Source organism: Capricornis sumatraensis, chromosome 1 (assembly GCF_032405125.1).
Source record: "Capricornis sumatraensis isolate serow.1 chromosome 1, serow.2, whole genome shotgun sequence".
NCBI lineage: Eukaryota > Metazoa > Chordata > Mammalia > Artiodactyla > Bovidae > Capricornis > Capricornis sumatraensis.
The window spans coordinates 127,695,977-127,715,998 of record NC_091069.1 but is presented as its reverse complement, the minus strand read 5'-3'; the positions used below and the strand labels follow the sequence as shown (position 1 = coordinate 127,715,998).

The 20,022-nt window shown below is 34.2% G+C and overlaps 1 protein-coding gene across 3 annotated transcripts in view; it reads left to right on the top strand.

Annotated features, from left to right (window-relative positions):
• USP25 (ubiquitin specific peptidase 25) overlaps positions 1–20,022 on the top strand; it is a 162,671-nt gene that overhangs the window by 117,378 nt on the left and 25,271 nt on the right. Inside the window, exons 19-20 of one of the 3 annotated variants that reach the window (XM_068970247.1) lie at positions 4,017–4,130; positions 6,384–6,479. The exons of 1 other annotated variant lie outside the window; for it this stretch is intronic. In XM_068970247.1, the coding sequence (XP_068826348.1) occupies positions 4,017–4,130; positions 6,384–6,479 (210 nt within the window). The remainder of the gene's footprint in view (positions 1–4,016; positions 4,131–6,383; positions 6,480–20,022) is intronic. One more of the 3 variants, XM_068970255.1, reaches the window with a different exon arrangement.

The following is a 20,022-nucleotide window of genomic DNA, read 5'->3' as shown; positions in this document are numbered from 1 at the left end:
AAGTTTCATCCTTTTAACTAGTATCAAAAAAGTGGAAAGATTACTTAGCTTAATGTAGAATCATGGTTTTTTGTGGGTTTTTTTTGGTGTTTTTTTTAGTTTGGCTAATCAGGTGCAGTTTAAATTTGTAGAAATTAGCACTTAAAGTTAGATAGTTTATTCATATGGTTAATATCTTATAAGGTAGCAGCCTATTGCTTCACCTTTAGTCGAGAAAGGGTGGCATTGAGAAAATAGATTAGCTAGCATAAATATTTTTCAATTTGGCTTATCTTCTGGAGTAAACCAACAGTTGGTCCCATTGTCTGTATAAATCCTGCACCAAAGGATTGATCCTGCACCAGAGTATGTTGATCATGAGTATGACCGTTGTTTCCTGGTCTCATGGCCAGTTGTTTAGGATCATTAAAATCACGAGGTTCTCTCATTTAAAGGCATGCCTTAGAAACTAAGGGCAGCAGAGGATGAGGTGGTGGGATGGCGTCATCGACTTGGTGGACATGAATCTGAGCAAACTCAGTGAGATAGTGAAGGACTGGGAAGCCTGGGCACGCTGCAGTCCATGGGCTCGCAAAGACTCAGGCATGTCTTAGCGACTGAATAAGAGCAAAGAAAGTAACTTGCAGAGTCTTTAGCTTTGGGGATTAAGTAGTCCTGGGGTTTTGAATGTTAGTTTTATTTCCTTCAATCTATGCAAAGTTGAGTAAGTTGCTTCATTTTTCTAAACCTCAGTTTTTTTTTTAATATAAAATGGAGGTGATTATGGGATGAATTAAGATCATTTTTTAAGTGCCTAGCATATAGTATGACCTTAAGTAGCTCTTTATTTCCTTCTGTTACTTAAATCCTAACCATTTCACAAATGTACAGTATATAAAATTTTGATGTTAGTGTAAGAAAAATTTCCTGAGAAGCTTAGAATCACAGAAGCCATAAAGAGATACTCTCCAGATATTTAGACAGCTTGCTTTTTAGAAGAAAATCTCTAATTTTGGGTGAAATATTTTAGAAAATTTAAAAATACAAAGAAGTAGACTAAGAATCATGCATAGTTCCCCAACCCAAAGTTAATCACTCAATAAGTTAGTATGTTTTCTTTCATTCTTATTTTTATATACAGATTTATGATTTATTTTTGTAGTTGATTTAATACTATATATACAATTTTATATTTTAATATTTCTGTCACTAAACAACTTTCCCCATGTTGCAGATTCTTTGTAAAAAATGTTTAATGGCTTAATAATAATTCATTGAGTGATCAAATTCTTATTTACTTACTCATTCTTATATATTTATTTCTACTTTTACATAATTTTAAAAAGACTGCTAAAAATGAAACTTCTATATTTTTGGTTATTTCTTTCCATTTCCATAGTAGAGTTATTAGGTTAAAAGCTGTGAGCATATTGAGGAATCCAAAGGGGTTGAAAATATATAACTTTCTTTTTTTTTTTTGAGAAAGCAATGGTTTTATTTTTTTAATTTAAATTTATTTATTTTAATTGGAGGCTAATTACTTACAATATTGTATTGGTTTTGCCATACATCAACATGAATCTGCCACGTGTTCCCAATCCTGAACCCTCCTCCCGCCTCCCTCCCTGTACCATCCCTCTGGGTCATCCCATTGCACCACCCCCGAGCATCCTGTATCCTGCATCGAACCTAGACTGGCGATTCGTTTCATATATGATATTATACATGTTTCAATTCCATTCTCCCAAATCATCCCACCTCTCCCTCTCCCACAGAGCCCAAAAGACTGTTCTATAACTTTCTAATCACACTTTTACGGGACCACTTTTTTTTTTTTTAACAAATCGGGTATTTAATAGATTTCAGGCAATTGCTTAAAGTCTTTGTGATCTAATTATTTTTGCAACTTATTAACTGAGAAATTTATTTTTAACCTCCTTTAAGTTCAGCCTTTATTAAGGTATTCATAGAGCATGTGACCATAATAGGAAAAGATATCCTTAGGCATGCATGCTCAGTCTCTTCAGTTCTATCCGACTCTTTGCGACCCTATGGACTATAGTCCACCAAGCTCCTGTCCATGGGATTCTCCAGGCAAGAATACTGGAGTGGGTTGCTGTGCCCTCCTCCAGGGGATCTTCCTGATCCAGGGATTGAACCCACATTTCCTGGGGCTCCTGCATTGCAGGCAGATTCTTTACTGCTGAGCCATTGGGGAAGCTCCTAAATATCCTTGTACTTTACTTCAATGAACCCTAAAATTCTTCATATGAAAAATTTTATGGTAATTTAAGATATCTAGGCTTGATGAGAAATACTACAGAATGTGTGCCCAAAGCTGCTTCCTTTTTTCAACTTTCACCCAAATAATTAATAATATGCTGTTTAAACTGTTTTGTGGTAACTGGAAAGGTTTATAAAACATTTATTTTCCCTAAGTGCAATTATTTTTCTCAAAGGAAATATAGTGTTGTGTAAGGATCAGTATTCTAAGGAGTGCATTTCCTGGTTGATACTTTCCTAAGTTTATATTTATTATTCTTAATATATTATTGGTTTGAATTGGTTTGCTTGTGAGAAATTTTTCACCAAAAGTCCAGACAAATTTCCTAGTTTACCTGCTTATATTTCACTCTAGTGACTGGAAACCTAGGACAATATTTTTTCCCTTAATTATTTTTTATTATTTTTTTCTCTCTCAATTAATTCTTAATTAAATATCATGGACCAAGCTTACCTCTGTAGAATATGTGTTAGTATATTGAGTTAAAATTGTTCAAATATAAGCAATTCCAAGAAGCATAATAGTATAATGTTTATAATTTCTGTCATTTATAGAATAATAATTAGTGTGTCAGATTTTGGGTTAGCTGAATACTCTTCTCCTGACCATGACAACCGTGCAGGTTGGTTATATCGTCTTAAAAAGTCAAAGACTCAAACACAGCAAAAGAAAACTTTCCTGAAAATGTCATGGTTAAAAATAGCATTTCTTTTAAAAAAAATAGGCCAGTCTTGGCCGCTGTTCTTGTTTTATTGTTTAATTAAACTTTTTCTGCATATATACTTTGAAAAAGTCAGAAAATCTTCATATTTTAAAATTTACCCATATTTTAAACTGCAGTAAGACCACTCCGTTTTCATTAAAATTTTCTGTTTATTTAGTGTCAAAACTAAGTTGATTTTTGCTTAGGAAAATTTTAAGGGTGCAATTTGAAGTTATTTAAGCAATCTGCTTTCAAGCACCTTAAGTATTTTTGAAATTTGTTTGTAGATAAATAGTGAATATGGTAGTCATCTATTCAGTAAAAAAGGGTCCTTGTGAAATCTGAACAGTTTTTTAAATGAACCATATTAGTGTCTTTGAGTGGACTTTCTGAATTTTACACTGGCTTCCACTCCATTGGTTTAGTGAAGTTCATAGAATTTAACAAAAAAACAAATCTGAGTTGTTAAAAATTGATATCACTTTCTAGCAGCATTTCCAAAAACAAGAATTCATTGAGAACTCATGATGTAAATATACCAGGTGCTATTGAGTTAGGCACAATAGATTATAGATATTAAGTGGCAATATAATTAGTTATTAGAAAGGATAGAAGGTAAAATCATCAGAAGGAAAACTTACAAATTCTCCTGGGGTCGAAGGAAGTCTTATTTTGATGAAAATATCAAAAAAAAAAAAAAGGCTGTATAGAGTTATTAGAATTAAAAATAAATCTTTCACCAATAAAAACAGCAGTAGGATATCCAACTTCAGTATTAACTGTTTCTACAAATTTGGAATACAAGGTACTCTGTGAGAAAAAAAAAAAAAAAACGTTTAAATTTAGTTTAATATTTGAGATGCAAAGCAAAAGCTAGAGATCTTGTGTTTTACTGAATTAATGCATTTGCTTTGACGTTCAGCTTTAGATGGTTTTATTTCGTACTAAACAAATACAGGTATTTTAAAAGGCTCAAGAGTCTATCCACTTAAACTGAGTGCTTCCATTGTTCTCTTTTCTAATGTTCACACTAATGATTTTTTTCTGCAGAAACCTGAAAATACCACAAGCCAGCCACCTTCTAAGCAGCAAGTTGTAGAGGTGGAGATTCCTCATGTAGGGACATTTATGATTGAGTCAAAGGAGGGGGGTTATGATGATGAGGTACCTTCACTGTAGCCCTTGGCACTGTTTCCACCTGTTCTTTTGTTGTGTGAATGCAAGTGCTTTGGGCATGCCTGCACCCTTACACTGTGTCTATGGCCGCATAACCTACAGCTTTGCCACCCACGGTCTGAAATTACCTTACCAATTGCTAACAGTATTAAATACTTTGAATTTCAAGTGAAAATTTAACTAGAAAGCTTATGAATTTGGCAAAAAGAATAATTTTATATTGCAAGAGTTAATTCCTTTGTTCACACACAGAATTTGTTTACTCTCACATTGGTAAGTTTTAATTATATGTTTGTTTAATTAAATAGCAAAAAATTTTTTGAGCACTTAAAATTTTTATTTTCCTTTCCTGTTTTGCTCGAAGTATCAATTACTATACTTTGCCCACTATTTCCTACCAGAAGACCCTACAGTCTGATTTGGTGTATATTAGTAAATAGATAGGCTTCCCTGGGGTGTCAGTTAGTAAAGAATTCGCCTGCAGTGCAGGAGACTGCCTGCAGTATAGCAGACTGGGGTTGGTTTGGTTTTGTTTCTTTCCCCAACCTCTGTGTGACTGAACTGAATAATTCATCAGCATTGCTAAATACCTACCAGTATTTTGTACACTGGGCACCTCATCTTACCACTTCTTATCACTCCACTGTTAATTTTCATCTACTTAGTTTTCTAACATTATGGAGTCACTTTTGCTTCCTGTCACGGTTTTTGGGAATCCAGATGAAAATTGCTATTGTCTTGATCCCATCAGATTTTTTCCCCCCCTTACCACTTTTTTCTTAACATTCTTCGATTTCGATTTTGATCTTTTCCATATTTGAAAGAAGCCAGTAAAGCTGTTTCTGAATAGTAACAACAGAGAAGACAGATCCTGAATTCTATCATTTCTTAGTTATTACTGGCATGGATGAGAACTGAATGTATATTAGTTTTTTTTCCAAGTAACTTTTTTTCAGACTGACTTCAAGGTTATAATTAATTGTATGAGTCACTTCACTTTCATGAGTTAATCACCAAAATCAGAGGTGTCATAAAGACATTACTATTACTGTGCCACTGTAAGAAAGCATGGGCCGTAAAGAGACTGAGAAGTAAATTTGTGAGTTAGGAACTGATCAGGAGGATTTTCTGAAGCAGATAGATAGATATATTGCAACTCTCTGTGTGTGATCCAAAATATGCTATGGGCAGTAGTTTCAGTGAATCAGAGGTAATGGATGCAGTCTCTTGATTGCTCCAATATTATAGCTTCATAGTGTCTTGAGATTTTCATTTTTCAGATATTTTAAAATATAAACATTTAAGAATACAGTCATTCCTCAGTATCGGGGGGAATTGGTTCCAGGACCCTGCCTGACCCCAGCAGATACCAATATCTGCAGATGCTCAAATCCATTATACAAGATAAACTATTGTGAAAATGAAATACTTAAATATTTAATACTTAATAGCAGTACATTTTTCTATTTAACCATTTCTATGTTGGTGATACTTGAAGATTATGGCAACTGGCATGTTGTTTTAAGAATATTTTTAAAATGTTAATTTGTTGATCAAGCATCTTAGTGCTTGTTTTAGGGTGAGCCTTCTGGCATTTACAAAAATAGGATTGTGATTAATTATTTAACACTGTCATTTGTGCAAGTGCTTATGCTATTGGCAGGATTCTGTGTTTGGTGTGTGTGTATGTGTGTCTTAATTCATTGGAGTGATAGTTTAGCAGTGCATGTGCCTTGTAATTCTTAAAAATAAGTCATATGGATACAGGGCTGCTGCTTAGATATTTAGATTGTATGGTGGTTCAAACGGGTACCTGGCCTGCTGGCAGAGTGGAGCTGGAATTTAGCTAATGCTGAGCTCCCCAAGCCTTAAAGAAGAAGCATGTTTTTAAATAAAAAGAACATTGATTTTTCTAAATGGTTCTCTTACAGAGCAGCACATTCTTCTAAATTGTCAAGGTGTTGCCTTTTAAAAAATTCTTCAGTTCAGACGGGATGCCTTTTTGCACTTCGCACGAAGGCACCATGCCAGGTAGCTGTGGCCCTGTATGGAAGATTTTGAGAGATACTTACGTGTATATCAGATCACAATTGCTACCAAAAAAAAAGTGCAGCGTTTGATTTATAGTAAAAAAAACAAAGGACTTTCAACTTGCATGTAAAGGAATTATTTTGTTTTTGTGATTTTTTTTTTCTCTATGATAACCATTCAAAAGTTCTTACTTTAAATCCCTTATGGCAGATCATGATGACACCGAACATGCAAGGTATTATCATGGCCATAGGTAAATCCCGGAGTGTGTATGACAGGTGTGGCCCTGAAGCAGGGTTCTTTAAGGTACAATGAACATTTTCATTTTATTTAATTTTTTAAGTGAACTTCTTAAAATGTTTCATTTTCTTGAATTAAATTTGTTTTCCTATGTAATTTCTCTCTTCCTATGTTAGTCATGACCACCTAATGTTCTGGGGGTTTCTTTTATACATGAATCTAAGACTGATTATTTTCTAAATTCAGGTACTTCAACAAAAACAAAACATTTTACCCAAGTTACCCTAATAGTACACCTCTGGTTTGTTAGCAGGAGTTTGAATTGTATATATATTTGAAGCAAATACAGGGTATTGATGAGCAAAAGTAGGAACTGAGTTATCTGCTTCTGGTAATATTTTTTTTTCTCCTCTGGTAATATTATTAGTCAGTATGGCTTTGATTTTATTATCATTTCATACTAAATTGCTTTCTTCATTTAGTTATTTCTAAAATAATTCATTCATTATCTTATTTTTCTTAATTATGTTCCTCATAATTAATTTTAATATCTTAGTTATTTCAAAACATGTGACCATCAAGCTGATGCATTATTCTGTGACTAGATCTTTCTTGCCTCTTATACCAGATCTTAACAATGTTTTGACAACAGTATTATTTGTTCTTATATATTTGAAGTGTGAAACCACTCCGTTTGGTTTTCACTTTCTTTAGTGGAAGTCGCTCACTCGTATCCAACTCTTTGCAACCCCATGGACTATACCATCCATGGAATTCTCCAGGCGAGAATACTTGAATGGGTAGCCTATCCCTTCTCCAGGGGATCTTCCCAACCCAGGTATCAAACCCAGATCTCCCACATTGCAGGCGGATTCTTTACCAGCTGAGCTACAAGGGAAGCCCAAGAACACCGGAGTGGGTAGCCTATCCCTTCTCCAGCGGATCTTCCTGGGGGTCTCCTGCATTGCAGGCGGATTCTTAACCAACTGAGCTATCAGCAAAGCCCAACTTTCTTTAGGTTAACCAAAAATAATCACTTTTTTTCACTCCTCCCTCCCCTTTAGTGTTTGTTATTTACAAAAAAAAAAAACCACACACAACAACAACAACTTTATTGAGGTACAGTTCATGTCAGCAAGTCATGTAAGTTGTATGTTCCCTTTCTTGACATTTACAATTGAAAAATTTCCGTTTTCCATAACACCTTTATCAACTCGATCTTTAAGAAACTTTTTGTTAGTCTTTCTTTCAGTATATAGTACAAACAAAGGCCTGTTAGTAGTAGACTTAGATCAGAAAACACTTTAGACTGGTACAATTAGAGTGACCAAGCATCCTGGTATGCCTGGGACCAAAGGATTTCCTGGGATACAGGACTTTAGATGCTAAATGATTAAAGTTTCGGCAAACTAGTCCCAAGATGAGTTGTTCCCTCTGTTAAGATCCCATGAGAGAGTTTGAAAACTACTTTACCATGAAAAAAAAAAAACAAAAAACTTTTATGTTTAAAAATTCTAGCCTTATCGCCAGGTAACCTACATTTCTTTTCTTAAAAATCACTAAATACATGTCGTCTAAAGTGTTCATCTACTTTGTGGAAGAGTTATCTGTCATTTACACTACCATTGTCATTTTTGGTCAACTTTGGGTATCTTTTTATTGAACTGGAAGCTTCACTTTTATTAATACATGGGATACTTTCAAAGAGTCAACTAATAATACACACTACGAACAACAGTAATTACACTATGTCCCCCCCCCAAATCAGTGATAACACTTTTCAACTATTTCATCAAATCCTTTTGGTTTTAAGAAGGATGCCTGTGATTTTGTGATTCTTATTTTACCTATTTCCTGTTGAATTCCAGACCATGGGATGTGATTGACAAGCTCTCTTTATTCTCCCGCCCCATATACACACATTAACATGTACAATTTTTACCCCTACATCAACACACAGAATTTTGTCATTTGATTAAACCAGAATTCTCAGCTTGTACTGTTTTTTGTGTGCTACTTAGGGTTGAACTAAGTCATAAATATTATCATTTTACTTTTTCCCCCATCAGTTGTCATTTTCTTTGGAATTAGTTGGCTTTTGTTGTTGTTTGCTTAGTTTTTTGCTCTGTTCTTCATTAGTTTTTTTTGTGTGTTTTTGTTGTTGCTGTTGTTTTGGTTTTTTTGTAGAAGTCTATTCTGGAGCTTTATGACCTGTTCCAGTCTGCATTGGTTTTCCATTTTTCTTCGTATGTAGCTAGTATCTTGAGATCTTCTTTCGCTGTCACTTTCAGGATGGCCTTTGCATCTTGTTCTTTGTGTATTTTCTGTATCTCATATATTTGTGTTTAAATATACCTGCTGATTCTGATGCAGCAGAAAATCTCTAAAGTTTATTATTTCTGTACATTTCCATCTATCTGTAATTGAGGAATATGTATGTTTTACATATATACATAATATAGGAATATGTTTATATCTAAAATATATATATTTATATACAAAATATATATAAATGTAGGAATATATAAATATATAATTATATAATATATAAATTATATAAATTTATATATTAGATTTATAATATATGTTATATATAAGTATGTAAAAATAGGAATATGTTTATAATTAATGTATATTTTTAGTATAGGTAAATCACTAGCATTTCGAAAATTCTGGCTGATAATATAAAATTTGAGAAAACATGTCCTATAAGTAACAAAAATAACATACAAAATGCAGTCATTCAGTAATAATAGTGGTGTCTCAAATAAAACTAATAACAACTGTCTCTCCTGCTGCCCTGTTGTGACTTCTAACATTTGTATACCCTTTCTGATATTTTTATTTAGTTTGTATAGACATGCATAGAGCATTTTTTTAACTTTTACTATTCATATTATTTTATAATTATTCATATTTTATAACTCAGAAACATATTGTGAGTATTCTTAAGCCAGTATATCTACCACATTATCTATATCACCTGCATTTAGTATTCTATGGTATAGATGTACTCTCATTTATTGTATATTACCCTCTCTTTGGACATACGTCATATATTTTTTCCCCATCTGCCATTTCTGTTTGAATTTAGTCTATGGTACCTTTTTTGATAAAGCAGTTTTAAAATACTGTGGTATCTATACTATCTTTCCTCTCTTTTCTGAATTCTGGAGTTTCATTGCTATGCAAAAAGTCATTTTCAACAAAGGTATTATAAATTTTCTATAATTTTTCTTAAAACGTTCTTAATAAATTTTTATTTTATAAATTCAAAAATACCCTATTTACATTTAACTGTAGCATTTTATCTGGGCTTTCTGCATTCTATATTAAATAAAAAGTTGCTATATGTTTTTATTTGACGGCTGTCTTCCCAGGTTTGCAGTTACACTTGTTAAATTCCTTTACTGTCCCGTTTTCTTTAACTCTAGTATAATTTACATAAGAATTAATTGTTCCTTAAGAGTAAACTAGAACTCACTTATAACCATATGAGCTTGGCCTCTTTTTTTGGCTGTAGATCTTTGGACAGAGTTTTTGACTCCTTTTACAAGAATTGGTATGTTTAATTGTTCTGTACATTCTTGACATTTGATTCTAATCATTACTGACATTCAGTATTAAATCACAAAATATGTATATAGCACAGAATCTAACGACAGTTGCTTCTTCCTTTGTCTTCCTACGTTCCCTAAATCAGATATAGTATAGTTTTAATTTTCTTTCTTTATGCTTGGTTTATGATAAATTAAGGTTTTTTGTTGTTTTCTTTTTTTCTTTTTTAATATTTATTCTGTCCTATCACAGTACTAAAGAAAAATCTTCATTGGATTTATTTTGTTAGCTTTTTTGCTGTGAGTAGATGTTTTTCAGCTGTGCATATTTAAGTTCTTCTAAATATAGATTTCCTTATGCATTATAATTAAAACAATTTTTTAAATATTATATATGTTTGCTAGTTGAAAAACCATGTGATGAAAATGTTAGCTTTGTTACTGACAAAAAGATCAGTTGCTCAATGAAACTTAGATCTCCCTGGGTAAGTGGCCTTGATAAGGCTTAACTTCTGTATTAGGAAGAGTTAGCAATCTGGTCAGTCACAGTTACTGTTTCAACCACAGGCCCTCCCACATTGGGGTCTGCCTCTATAAATTGAATAAATACTAAAAAGTTAATAGGCAGGCAGATTTGGAAAAATAAGTGAGAAAAGACACTTAGGTAAGTCCTTCTCCCAAGATGACTTTGTTAAGATTGGTTTTCACTGTTAACAGAAAGTCCCCAAATCATAGTAGCTTAAAGACAGAAGTTTCTGTCATGTAAAAACAAAATCCAGAGAAAGGCAATACAAGGCTTCTATGATAAGCAAAAAATAAAATAAAATAAAAGCCAGAAGGAAAGGAAAGGAAAAATATTCTCAAAGTACTAGTTACTTGTATGTGTATAATGGGAGTGGGAGGGGTCATATCATAATTAAAATTGTTAGATTAGTATTATTTTTTAATTCAATTTCAGATATATTAAATTTTCTTTTATGTATATTTTTTTGTTTATACCTATTAAAGTGCCTTTAGGATTTTAATGAAACAATAACACTACTATATTATGAAACTTTTTTTCCTTACTGGTTATTTCATTGCCTCATAACAGTTGTTCCCAGTTTATATGACTTTATCAGTTTGCTTTTTCTTTTTAAACTCCTGTTATTATTACTTCTCTGTTTATTAAGTAGTTATGAAAATATATTTACTAAACTATAAAACTTGCTGCAAAGTACACAGTTCATGAGTTTACAGCTTAGTAAATTATCACAGAGTACACATATTCATGTAACTACCTATCAGGTCAAGAAACAGAACATTATAATACTCCAGAAACTACCCTTGTTTATCCTTCATGTGAACTACACTCTTCCCCTATCCAAAAATAGATGTTATCTGAAGTTCTAACAGTATAAGTAAGTTTTCTTGTTGAACTTTATATACCTGGAGTCTTTTACTGTGGTCCATTGTGTCTGGCTGCTTTTACTCAAGAATATGTTTGTAACTTCATATGTATTATTGGATATAGTTAGAATTTTTTCATTCTCTTAATGGTATTTCATTGTATAACTACACTATTTTTGTCCCATTCTGTTGATGGGCATATTCAAAATGTATTTATTATGTGCTTATATCACAGTATTTATATCAAACGTACTAGTGAATATAGCTAGGGAAATGATGGACTAAGTTTCTGCCTTAATGAAGTTTATTTTCTAGGGGAAAGTAAATACTAATTAGAGTTATAATCAGTATGATAAAGTAGCATTTTGACATGGAAGAAGAACATATAATGGAAAATCAGAGATGTTATTTAGAGGACTTAGAGAAAGTGATGTTTAAACTAGTAAAATACACATATGTCAAAACAGAATGTAAACATTTCTCTCTCGCTTTTTTTTTCTTTTTAATTTATTTTTTTATTGAAGGATAATTGCTTTACAGAATTTTGTTGTTTTCTGTCAAACCTCAACGTGAATCAGCCATAGGTATACATATATCCCCTCTCTTTTGAACCTGCCTCCCATCTCCCTCCTCATCCCAACCCTCTAAGTTGATACAGAGCCCCTATTTGAGTTTCCGGAGCCATAAAGCAGATTCCCCTTGGCTATCTATTTAACATATGGTAATGTAAGCTTCCTCGTTACTGTTTTCATACATCTCACCTTCTCCTCCCCTCTCCCCATGTGCATGAGTCTATTCTCTATGTCTGTTTCTCCATTAATGCCCTGTAAATACCTCAGTACCATTATTTTAGATTCTGTATATGTGCATTAGAATACAGTATTTATCTTTCTCTTTCTGATTCACTTCACTCAGTATAATAGGTTCTAGGTTCATCCACCTCGTCAGAACTGACTCAAATGCTGAGTAATATTCCATTGTGTATATGTACCACAACTTTTTTATCCATTCATCTGTCAGTGGACATCTGGGTTGCTTCCATGTTCTAGCTATTGTAAATAGTGCTGCAAGTGAACAATGGGATACATGTGTCCTACTCCTAGGATATATGCCTAGTAGTAGGATTGCTGGGTCATAAGGTGGTTTTATCCCTAGTTTTTTAAGGAATCTCCATACCATCTTCCATAGTGGCTGTATCAATTTACATTCCCACCAACAGTGCAAGAGCGGCCCCTTTTCTCCACACCCTCTCCAGCATTTATTGTTTGTAGATTTTTTGATGATGGCCATTCTGACCGGTGTGAGGTGATATCTCATTATGGTTTTGATTTGCATTTCTCTAAAAATGAGCGATGTTGAGCATCTTTTCATGTGTTTGTTAGCCATCTGTATGTCTTCTTTGGAGAAATGTCTGTATAGGTTTTTACCACTTTTTGATTGGGTTGTTTGTTTTTCTGGTATTGAGTTGTATGAGCTGCTTGTATATTTTGGAAATTAATCCTTTGTCAGTTGTTTCATTTGCTATTATTTTCTCCCATTATGAGAGTTGTCATTTCACATTGCTTATAGTTTCCTTTGCTGTGCAAAAGCTTTTAAGTTTAATCAGGTCCCACTTCTTCACTTTTGGTTTTATTTCCATTACTCTAGGAGGTGGGTCATAGAGGATCTTGCTTTGATATATGCCATTCAGTGTTCTGTCTATGTTTTCCTCTAAGAATTTTATAGTTTCTGGTCTTACATTTAGGTCTTTAATCCATTTTGAGTTTATTTTTGTGTATGGTGTTAGAAAGTGTTCTAATTTCATTCTTTTATATGTAGCTGTCCAGTTTTCCCAGCCCCATTTATTGGAGAGGCTGTCTTTGCCCCATTGTATATTCTTGCCTCCTTTGTCAAAAATAAGGTACCCATAGGTGCATGGGTTTATTTATGGGCTTTCTATCTTGTTTCATTGATCTATATTTCTGTTTTTGTGCCAGTACCATACTGTCTTGATGACTGTAGCTTTGTAGTATAATCTGAATTCAGGAAGGTTGATTCCTTCCAGCTCCATTCTTTCTCAAGACTGCTTTGGCTGTTCAGGATCTTTTGTGTTTCCGTATCAATTGTGAAATTTTTTGTTCTAGTTCTGGGAAAAATGCCATTGGTAATTTAATAGGGATCTCATTGAATCTGTAGATTGCATTTGGTAGTATAGTCATTTTCACAATATTGATTCATCCTACCCAGGAACATGGAATATCTCTCCATGTGTTTATATCATCTTTGATTTCTTTCATCAGTGTCTTATAATTTGCTGTGTACAGTTCTTTTGTCTTTTTAGGTAAGTTTATTCCTAGATGTTTAATTCTTTTTGTTGCAATGGTGAATGGGATTGATTCCTTAACTTCTCTTTCTGATTTTTCATTGTTAGTATATAGAAATGCAAGTGATTTCTGTATATTGATTTTGTATTCTTTAGGGTTTTCTATGTACAGAATCATGTCATCTGCAAATAGTGAGAGGTTTGCTTTTTCTTTCCTGATCTGGATTACTTTTATTTCTTTTTCTTCTCTGATTGCTGTAGCTAGGACTTCCAGAACTATGTTGAATAATAGTGCTGACAGTGGACACCCTTGTCTTGTTCCTGATCTTAGGGAGTATGCTTTCAGTTTTTCACCATTGAGGGTAATGTTTGCTGTAGGCTTATCATACATAGCCTTTACTATGTTGAGGTAGGTTCCTTCTGTGCCCATTTTTTGAGGAGTTTTAATCATAAATGGTTACTGAATTTTGTCACAGGCTTTTTCTGCATCTATTGAGATTATCATATGGTTTTGATCTTTCAGTTTGTTAATATGGTGTATCACATTGATTGATTTGTGTATATTGAAGAATCCTTGCATCCCTGAAATAAACCCAGCTTAATCATTGGTGTGGGAGCTTTTTGATGTGTTGCTGAATTCAGTTTGCTAAAATTTTATTGAGGATTTTTGCATCTATGTTCATCAGTGATATTGGCCTGTAGTTTTCTTTTTTTGTGTTGTCTTTGTCTGGCTTTGGTGTCAGGGTGATGGTGGCCTCATAGAATTAGTTTGAAAGTGTTCCTTCCTCTACAGTTTTTTGAAAGAGTTTTAGAAGGATAGGTATTAGCTCTTCTCTAAGTGTTTGATAGAATTCTCCTGTGAAGCCATCTGGCCCTGGGCTTTTGTTTTTTGGGAGATTTTTGATCACAGCTTCCATTTCAGTGCTTGTAATTGGGTTGTACATAATTTCTATTTCTTCCTGGTTCAGTCTTGGAAGACTGAACTTTTCTAAGAATCTGTCCGTTTCTTCCAGGTTATCCATTTTATTGCCATATGGTTGTTTATAATAGTCTCTTATAATCCTTTATATTTCTGCATTGTCTGTTGTAACCTCTCCTTTTTCATTTCTAATTTTATTGATTTGATTCCTCTTTTTTTCTTGATGAGTCTGGCTAAAGGTTTGTCAATTTTGTTTATCTTCTCAAAGAACCAACCTTTAGTTTTATTAATCTTTACTATTGTTTCTTTCATTTCTTTTTCATTTATTTCTTCTCGGATCTTTATGATTTCTTTCCTTCTATTAATCTTGGGGGGTTTTTGTTCTTCTTTTTCCAGTTGTTTTAGATGTAAAGTTGGGTTGTCTGTTCAAATTTTTTCTTATTTCTTGAGGTAGGATTGTATTGCTACAAACTTCCCTCTTAGGACTGCTTTTGCTGTACCCCATAGGTTTGGAGTTATTGTGTTTTCATTGTCATTTACTTCTAGAAATGTTTTTATTTCCCTTTTGATTTCTTCAGTAACCTATTGGTTATTTAGAAATGCATTTTTTAATCTCCATGTGTTTGTTTTTCTTACAGTTTTTTTCTAGTAATTGATACCTAGTCTCATAGCGTTGCGGTTAGAGAAGATGCTTGATACGATTTCAATTTTTTAAAATTTGATTTGTGACACAAGATGTGGTCTGTCCTGGAGATTGTTCCATGTGCACTTGAGAAGAGGTGTATTCTTCTACATTTGGATGGAATGTCCTAAAAATATCAATGAGATCCATCTCATCTAATGTATCATTTAAAACTTATGTTTTCTTATTAATTTTCTATTTTGATGATCTGTCCATTGGTGTGAGTGGGGTGTTAAAGTCTCCAACTATTATTGTGTTACTGTCAGTTTCTCCTTTTATATCTGTTAATGTTTGTCTTATGTATTGAGGTGCTTCTATGTTGGGTGCATATATATTTACAATTGTTATGTCTTGGATTGGTCCCTTGATGATTATGTAATAAGTGTAATAAGTGTCCTTCCTTATCTCTTGTAATATTCTCTATTTTAAGATCATTTTGTCTGTTATGAGGATTGCTACTCCAGCTTTCTTTTGCTTCCCATTTGCATGGAATGTAGTTTTCCATCCTGTCACTTTTTGTCTTTAGATCTGAAGTGGGTTTCTTGTAGACAGCATGTATATGGGTCTTGTTTTTGTATCTGTTCAGCCAGTCTGTGTCTTTTGGTTGGAGCATTTAATCCATTTACATTTAAAGTAATCATTGGTGTATATGTTCCTATTACCATCTTCATATTTGTTTGGGGTTGATTTTGTAGATCTTTTTCATCTCTTGTATTTCTTGACTATATTAGTCCCTTTAACATTTGTTGTAAAGATGGCTTGGTGGTACTGAATTCTCTTAATTTTTGCTTATCTGAAAAGCTTTTCATTTCTCCATCAATTTTGAATGAGATCCTTGCCAGGTACAGTAATCTTGGTTGTAGATTTTTCTCTTTCAGTACTTTAAATACATCCTGCCATTCCCTTCTGGCCTGCAGAGTTTTTTTCTGAAAGATCAGCTGCTAAGTGTATGGAGTTTCCTTTGTATGTTAGTTGTTGCTTCTCCCTTGCTGCTTTTAATATTCTTTCTTCGTGTTTAGTCTTTGTTAGTTTGATTAATATGTCTTGGTGTGTTTCTGTGTGAGTTTATCCTGTATGGGGCTCTTTGTGCCTCTTGGACTTGATTGACTTTCCTTTTCCATGTTGGGGAAATTTTCAACTATAATCTTCTTCAAAATTTTTCTCATACCCTTTCTTTTTCTCTTCTTCTTTTGGGACCCCTATAATTTGAATGTTGGTGTGTTTGATATTGTCCCAGAGGTCTCTGAGACTATCCTCAGTTCTTTTCATTCTTTTTACTTTATTTTGCTCTTCATAAGTTATTTCTACCATTTTATCTTCCAGATCACTGATTCGTTCTGCTTCAGATATTCTGCTATTGAGTCCTTCTAGAGTATTTTTAATTTCAGTAACGGTGTTGTTCATATGATTATTCTTTAATTCTTCTCAGTTTCAGTTCACTTCAGTCGCTCAGACGTGTCTGACTCTTTGCAACCCCATGAATCACAGCACGCCAGGCCTCCCTGTCCATCACCAACTCCCAGAGTTCACTCAGACTCACATCCATCGAGTCGGTGATGCCATCCAGCCATCTCATCCTCTGTCAAACCCTTCTCCTCCTGCCCCAGTCCCTCCTAGCATCAGTCTTTTCCAGTGAGTCAACTCTTGGCATGAGGTGGGCAAAGGATTGGAGTTTCAGCTTTAGCATCAGTCCTTCCAGTGAACACCCAGGACCGATCTCCTTTAGAATGGACTGGTTGGATCTCCTTGCAGTCCAAGGGACTCTCGAGAGTCTTCTGCAACACCACAGTTCAAAAGCATCAATTCTTCAGCACTCAGTTTTCTTCACAGTCCAACTCTCACATGCATACATGACCACTGGAAAAACCATAGCCTTGACTAGATGGACCTTTGTTGGCAAAGTAATGTCTCTGCTTTTGAATATACTATCTAGGTTGCCCGTAACTTTCCTTCCAAGGAGTAACGTCTTTTAATTTCATGGCTGCAATCACCATCTGCAGTGATTTTGGAGCCCAAGAAAATAAAGTCTGACACTGTTTCCACTGTTTCCCCGTCTATTTCCCATGAAGTGATGGGACCAGATGCCATAATCTTCGTTTTCTGAATGTTGAGTTTAAGCCAACTTTTTCACTCTCCTCTTTCACTTTCTTCAAGAGGCTTTTTAGTTCCTCTTCACTTTCTGCCATAAGGGTGGTATCATCTGCACATCTGATATTATTGATATTTCTCCAGGCAATCTTGATTCCAGCTTGTGCTTCTTCCAGTCCAGCGTTTCTCATGATGTACTCTGCATAGAAGTTAAGCAGGGTGACAGTATACAGCCTTGATGTACTCCTTTTCCTATTTGGAACCAGTCTGTTGTTTCATGTCCAGTTCTAACTGTTGCTTCCTGATCTGCATATAGGGTTCTCAAGAGGCAGGTCAAGTTAATTCTTCTAGGCCTTTGTTAATTGGTTCTTGTATTTTCTCCATTTTACTTTCAAGGTTTTTGATCATCTTTACTATCATTATTCTGAATTCCTTTTCAGGTAGTTTGCCTAGTTCCTCTTCTTTTATTTGGACTTCTGTGTTTCTGGTTTGTTCCTTCATTTGCGTAGTATTTCTCTATCTTTTCTTTTTTTTTTTTCAGGTTACTGTGTTTGAGGTCTCCTCCCAGGCTTCATGATTGAATTCTTCCTTTTGGTTCCTTTCCTCGTAAGGTTGTGTAAGCTTCATGTAAGGTGACATGTGTGCTGTGTTTGTTTGTTTGTCTGTTTTTCCTTTGATCAGCAAGGCTGAGTGAGGTGGTAATCCTGTCTGCTGATGATTGGGTTTGCATTTTTGTTTTGTTTGTTGTTCAGACGAGGCATCCTGCGCAGGTTGCTACTGGTGTTTTGTGATGCTGGGTCTTGTATTCAGGTAGTTTCCTTTGTGTGAATTCTCACTATTTGACACTCCCTAGGGTTGGTTCTCTGGTATTCTAGGGTCTTGGAGTCAGTGCTCCCACTCCAAAGGCTCAGGGCATGTTCTCTGGTCAGGAAGTTTCCACAAGTGGCTTGTGGCATTAAGTGAGATTAAAACAACTAATAAAAAATGAGAAAACAAAGATGAACCCCAAATTGCAGTTACAAAGTTAGGCAAATAATAATTAAAATAATGGAATATACACATATACACCCATGAGCAAAGTCAAAACAGTCCAATGTAAATAAAGTACAATAGATTGACCCAGCGAACCAATGAAATCAAAAATTATATTTACCAGTTAAGAACAAAACTAAAGCACAAACTGGAAAACAAAACTAAAGCAAAGTGCCAAGTGGGGAATAACACAATGAAAACAAAACTAACGAATATGTTGAGAGAAAAGGAAAGAAAAGAAAAAATATATATGCAAAGTTAAATAGAGGTAGATGAAGATTTATTATATACATTAAAGATTAACTGCAAGGGGAAAAGATCAGAAGGAAAGGCAAACAAAGGCATAAATGTTAAAAAATATATAATAGGTTTAAAAAAGTAAAATTATAAAAAAGAGAAAAGACAAAAAAGAAGAGGGAAAAAATGGAAGGAAAAAGGAAAACTCCATAGAGCGGCAAAAACCCAATGTAAATGCAGAGGGTTATAACAACAATAAAAAGTGTGACTGAATATACACATCTACATATACACCCATAAGCAAAATCAAAACAGTCCAACAAAAATAAAGTACAATATATTGACCTGACAAATAAAGGAAACCAAAAATTGTATCTACCAGAACAAAACTAAAGCGCAAACTGGAAGACAGAACTAAAGCAAGATGCCAATTGGGGAATAAAGCAATGAAAATAAAACTAACAAATATGTTGAGAGGAAAAGGAAGAAAGAAAATAAAAAAAATAATAGGTATGAAAAGTTAAGTAGATGAAGTTTTATGTACATTAAAGGTTAACTGCATTGGAAAAGAACAGTAGGAAAAGCAAACAAAAGAATAAATGTATAATAATAGTAATAGGTTTAATAGAAAAAATAATAGTAGGTTTAAAAATTTAAAAGAAAAAAGAAAAGAAAAGCTCCCCAGAACTGCAAAATCAAATATAAAGGCAGAGGTTTATAACAACAATAAAAAAATGTGACTGAGAAAAAAAAAAGAAAAAAACTCAAAAGCTTAATTAGATTTAGTAGTGCCAATAAAATCGACAGCTACAACAGTGGTGGGGGCAGGGTGGAATTCAAAAGAATATACAGAACAAGTCAAAACATAAGAAGAATGTTTTTCGTGAGTCACTGCTGTCAGAGTCCTTTCCCTCACTGGGAGTCATAGTAAACCTCACCTCGCTAGAATACCCTCCAACAGTGTGATATCTGGACTTGTGGGGCCAGCTCAGATTCTAATCTGGTCTTATTCCTATGTCTTCTTGCCGCCAATGTCCACAGCTATCGGAACTAGTGTGTTTTATTTTGTAGGAGCTCTCAATGACAGTTTATATTTTCCATAGACACAGAGACTGCCTACTTGATCATGTGAATTTCATCTGCATGTTGTACAGCTGGTGGGAAGATTTGGGGCCTTCTTCCTTAGTCACATTGCTCCTGGGTTTCAACTGTGGTTTTATTTTCACCTCTGCATGTGGATTGTCCACTGGGGTTTGCTCCTGAGGCTGCCCTGGAGGACTTCGGTTTGCCCCTGTGAAGGCCAGGTGTGGAGGTGGTGCTGCTGTTTTGGTTGCAGGGGCTCTGGCAGCACCAGGTACTCAGGGGAGTTGAAGGCTAGGGCAGCAGGAAATACAGTGCTCTAG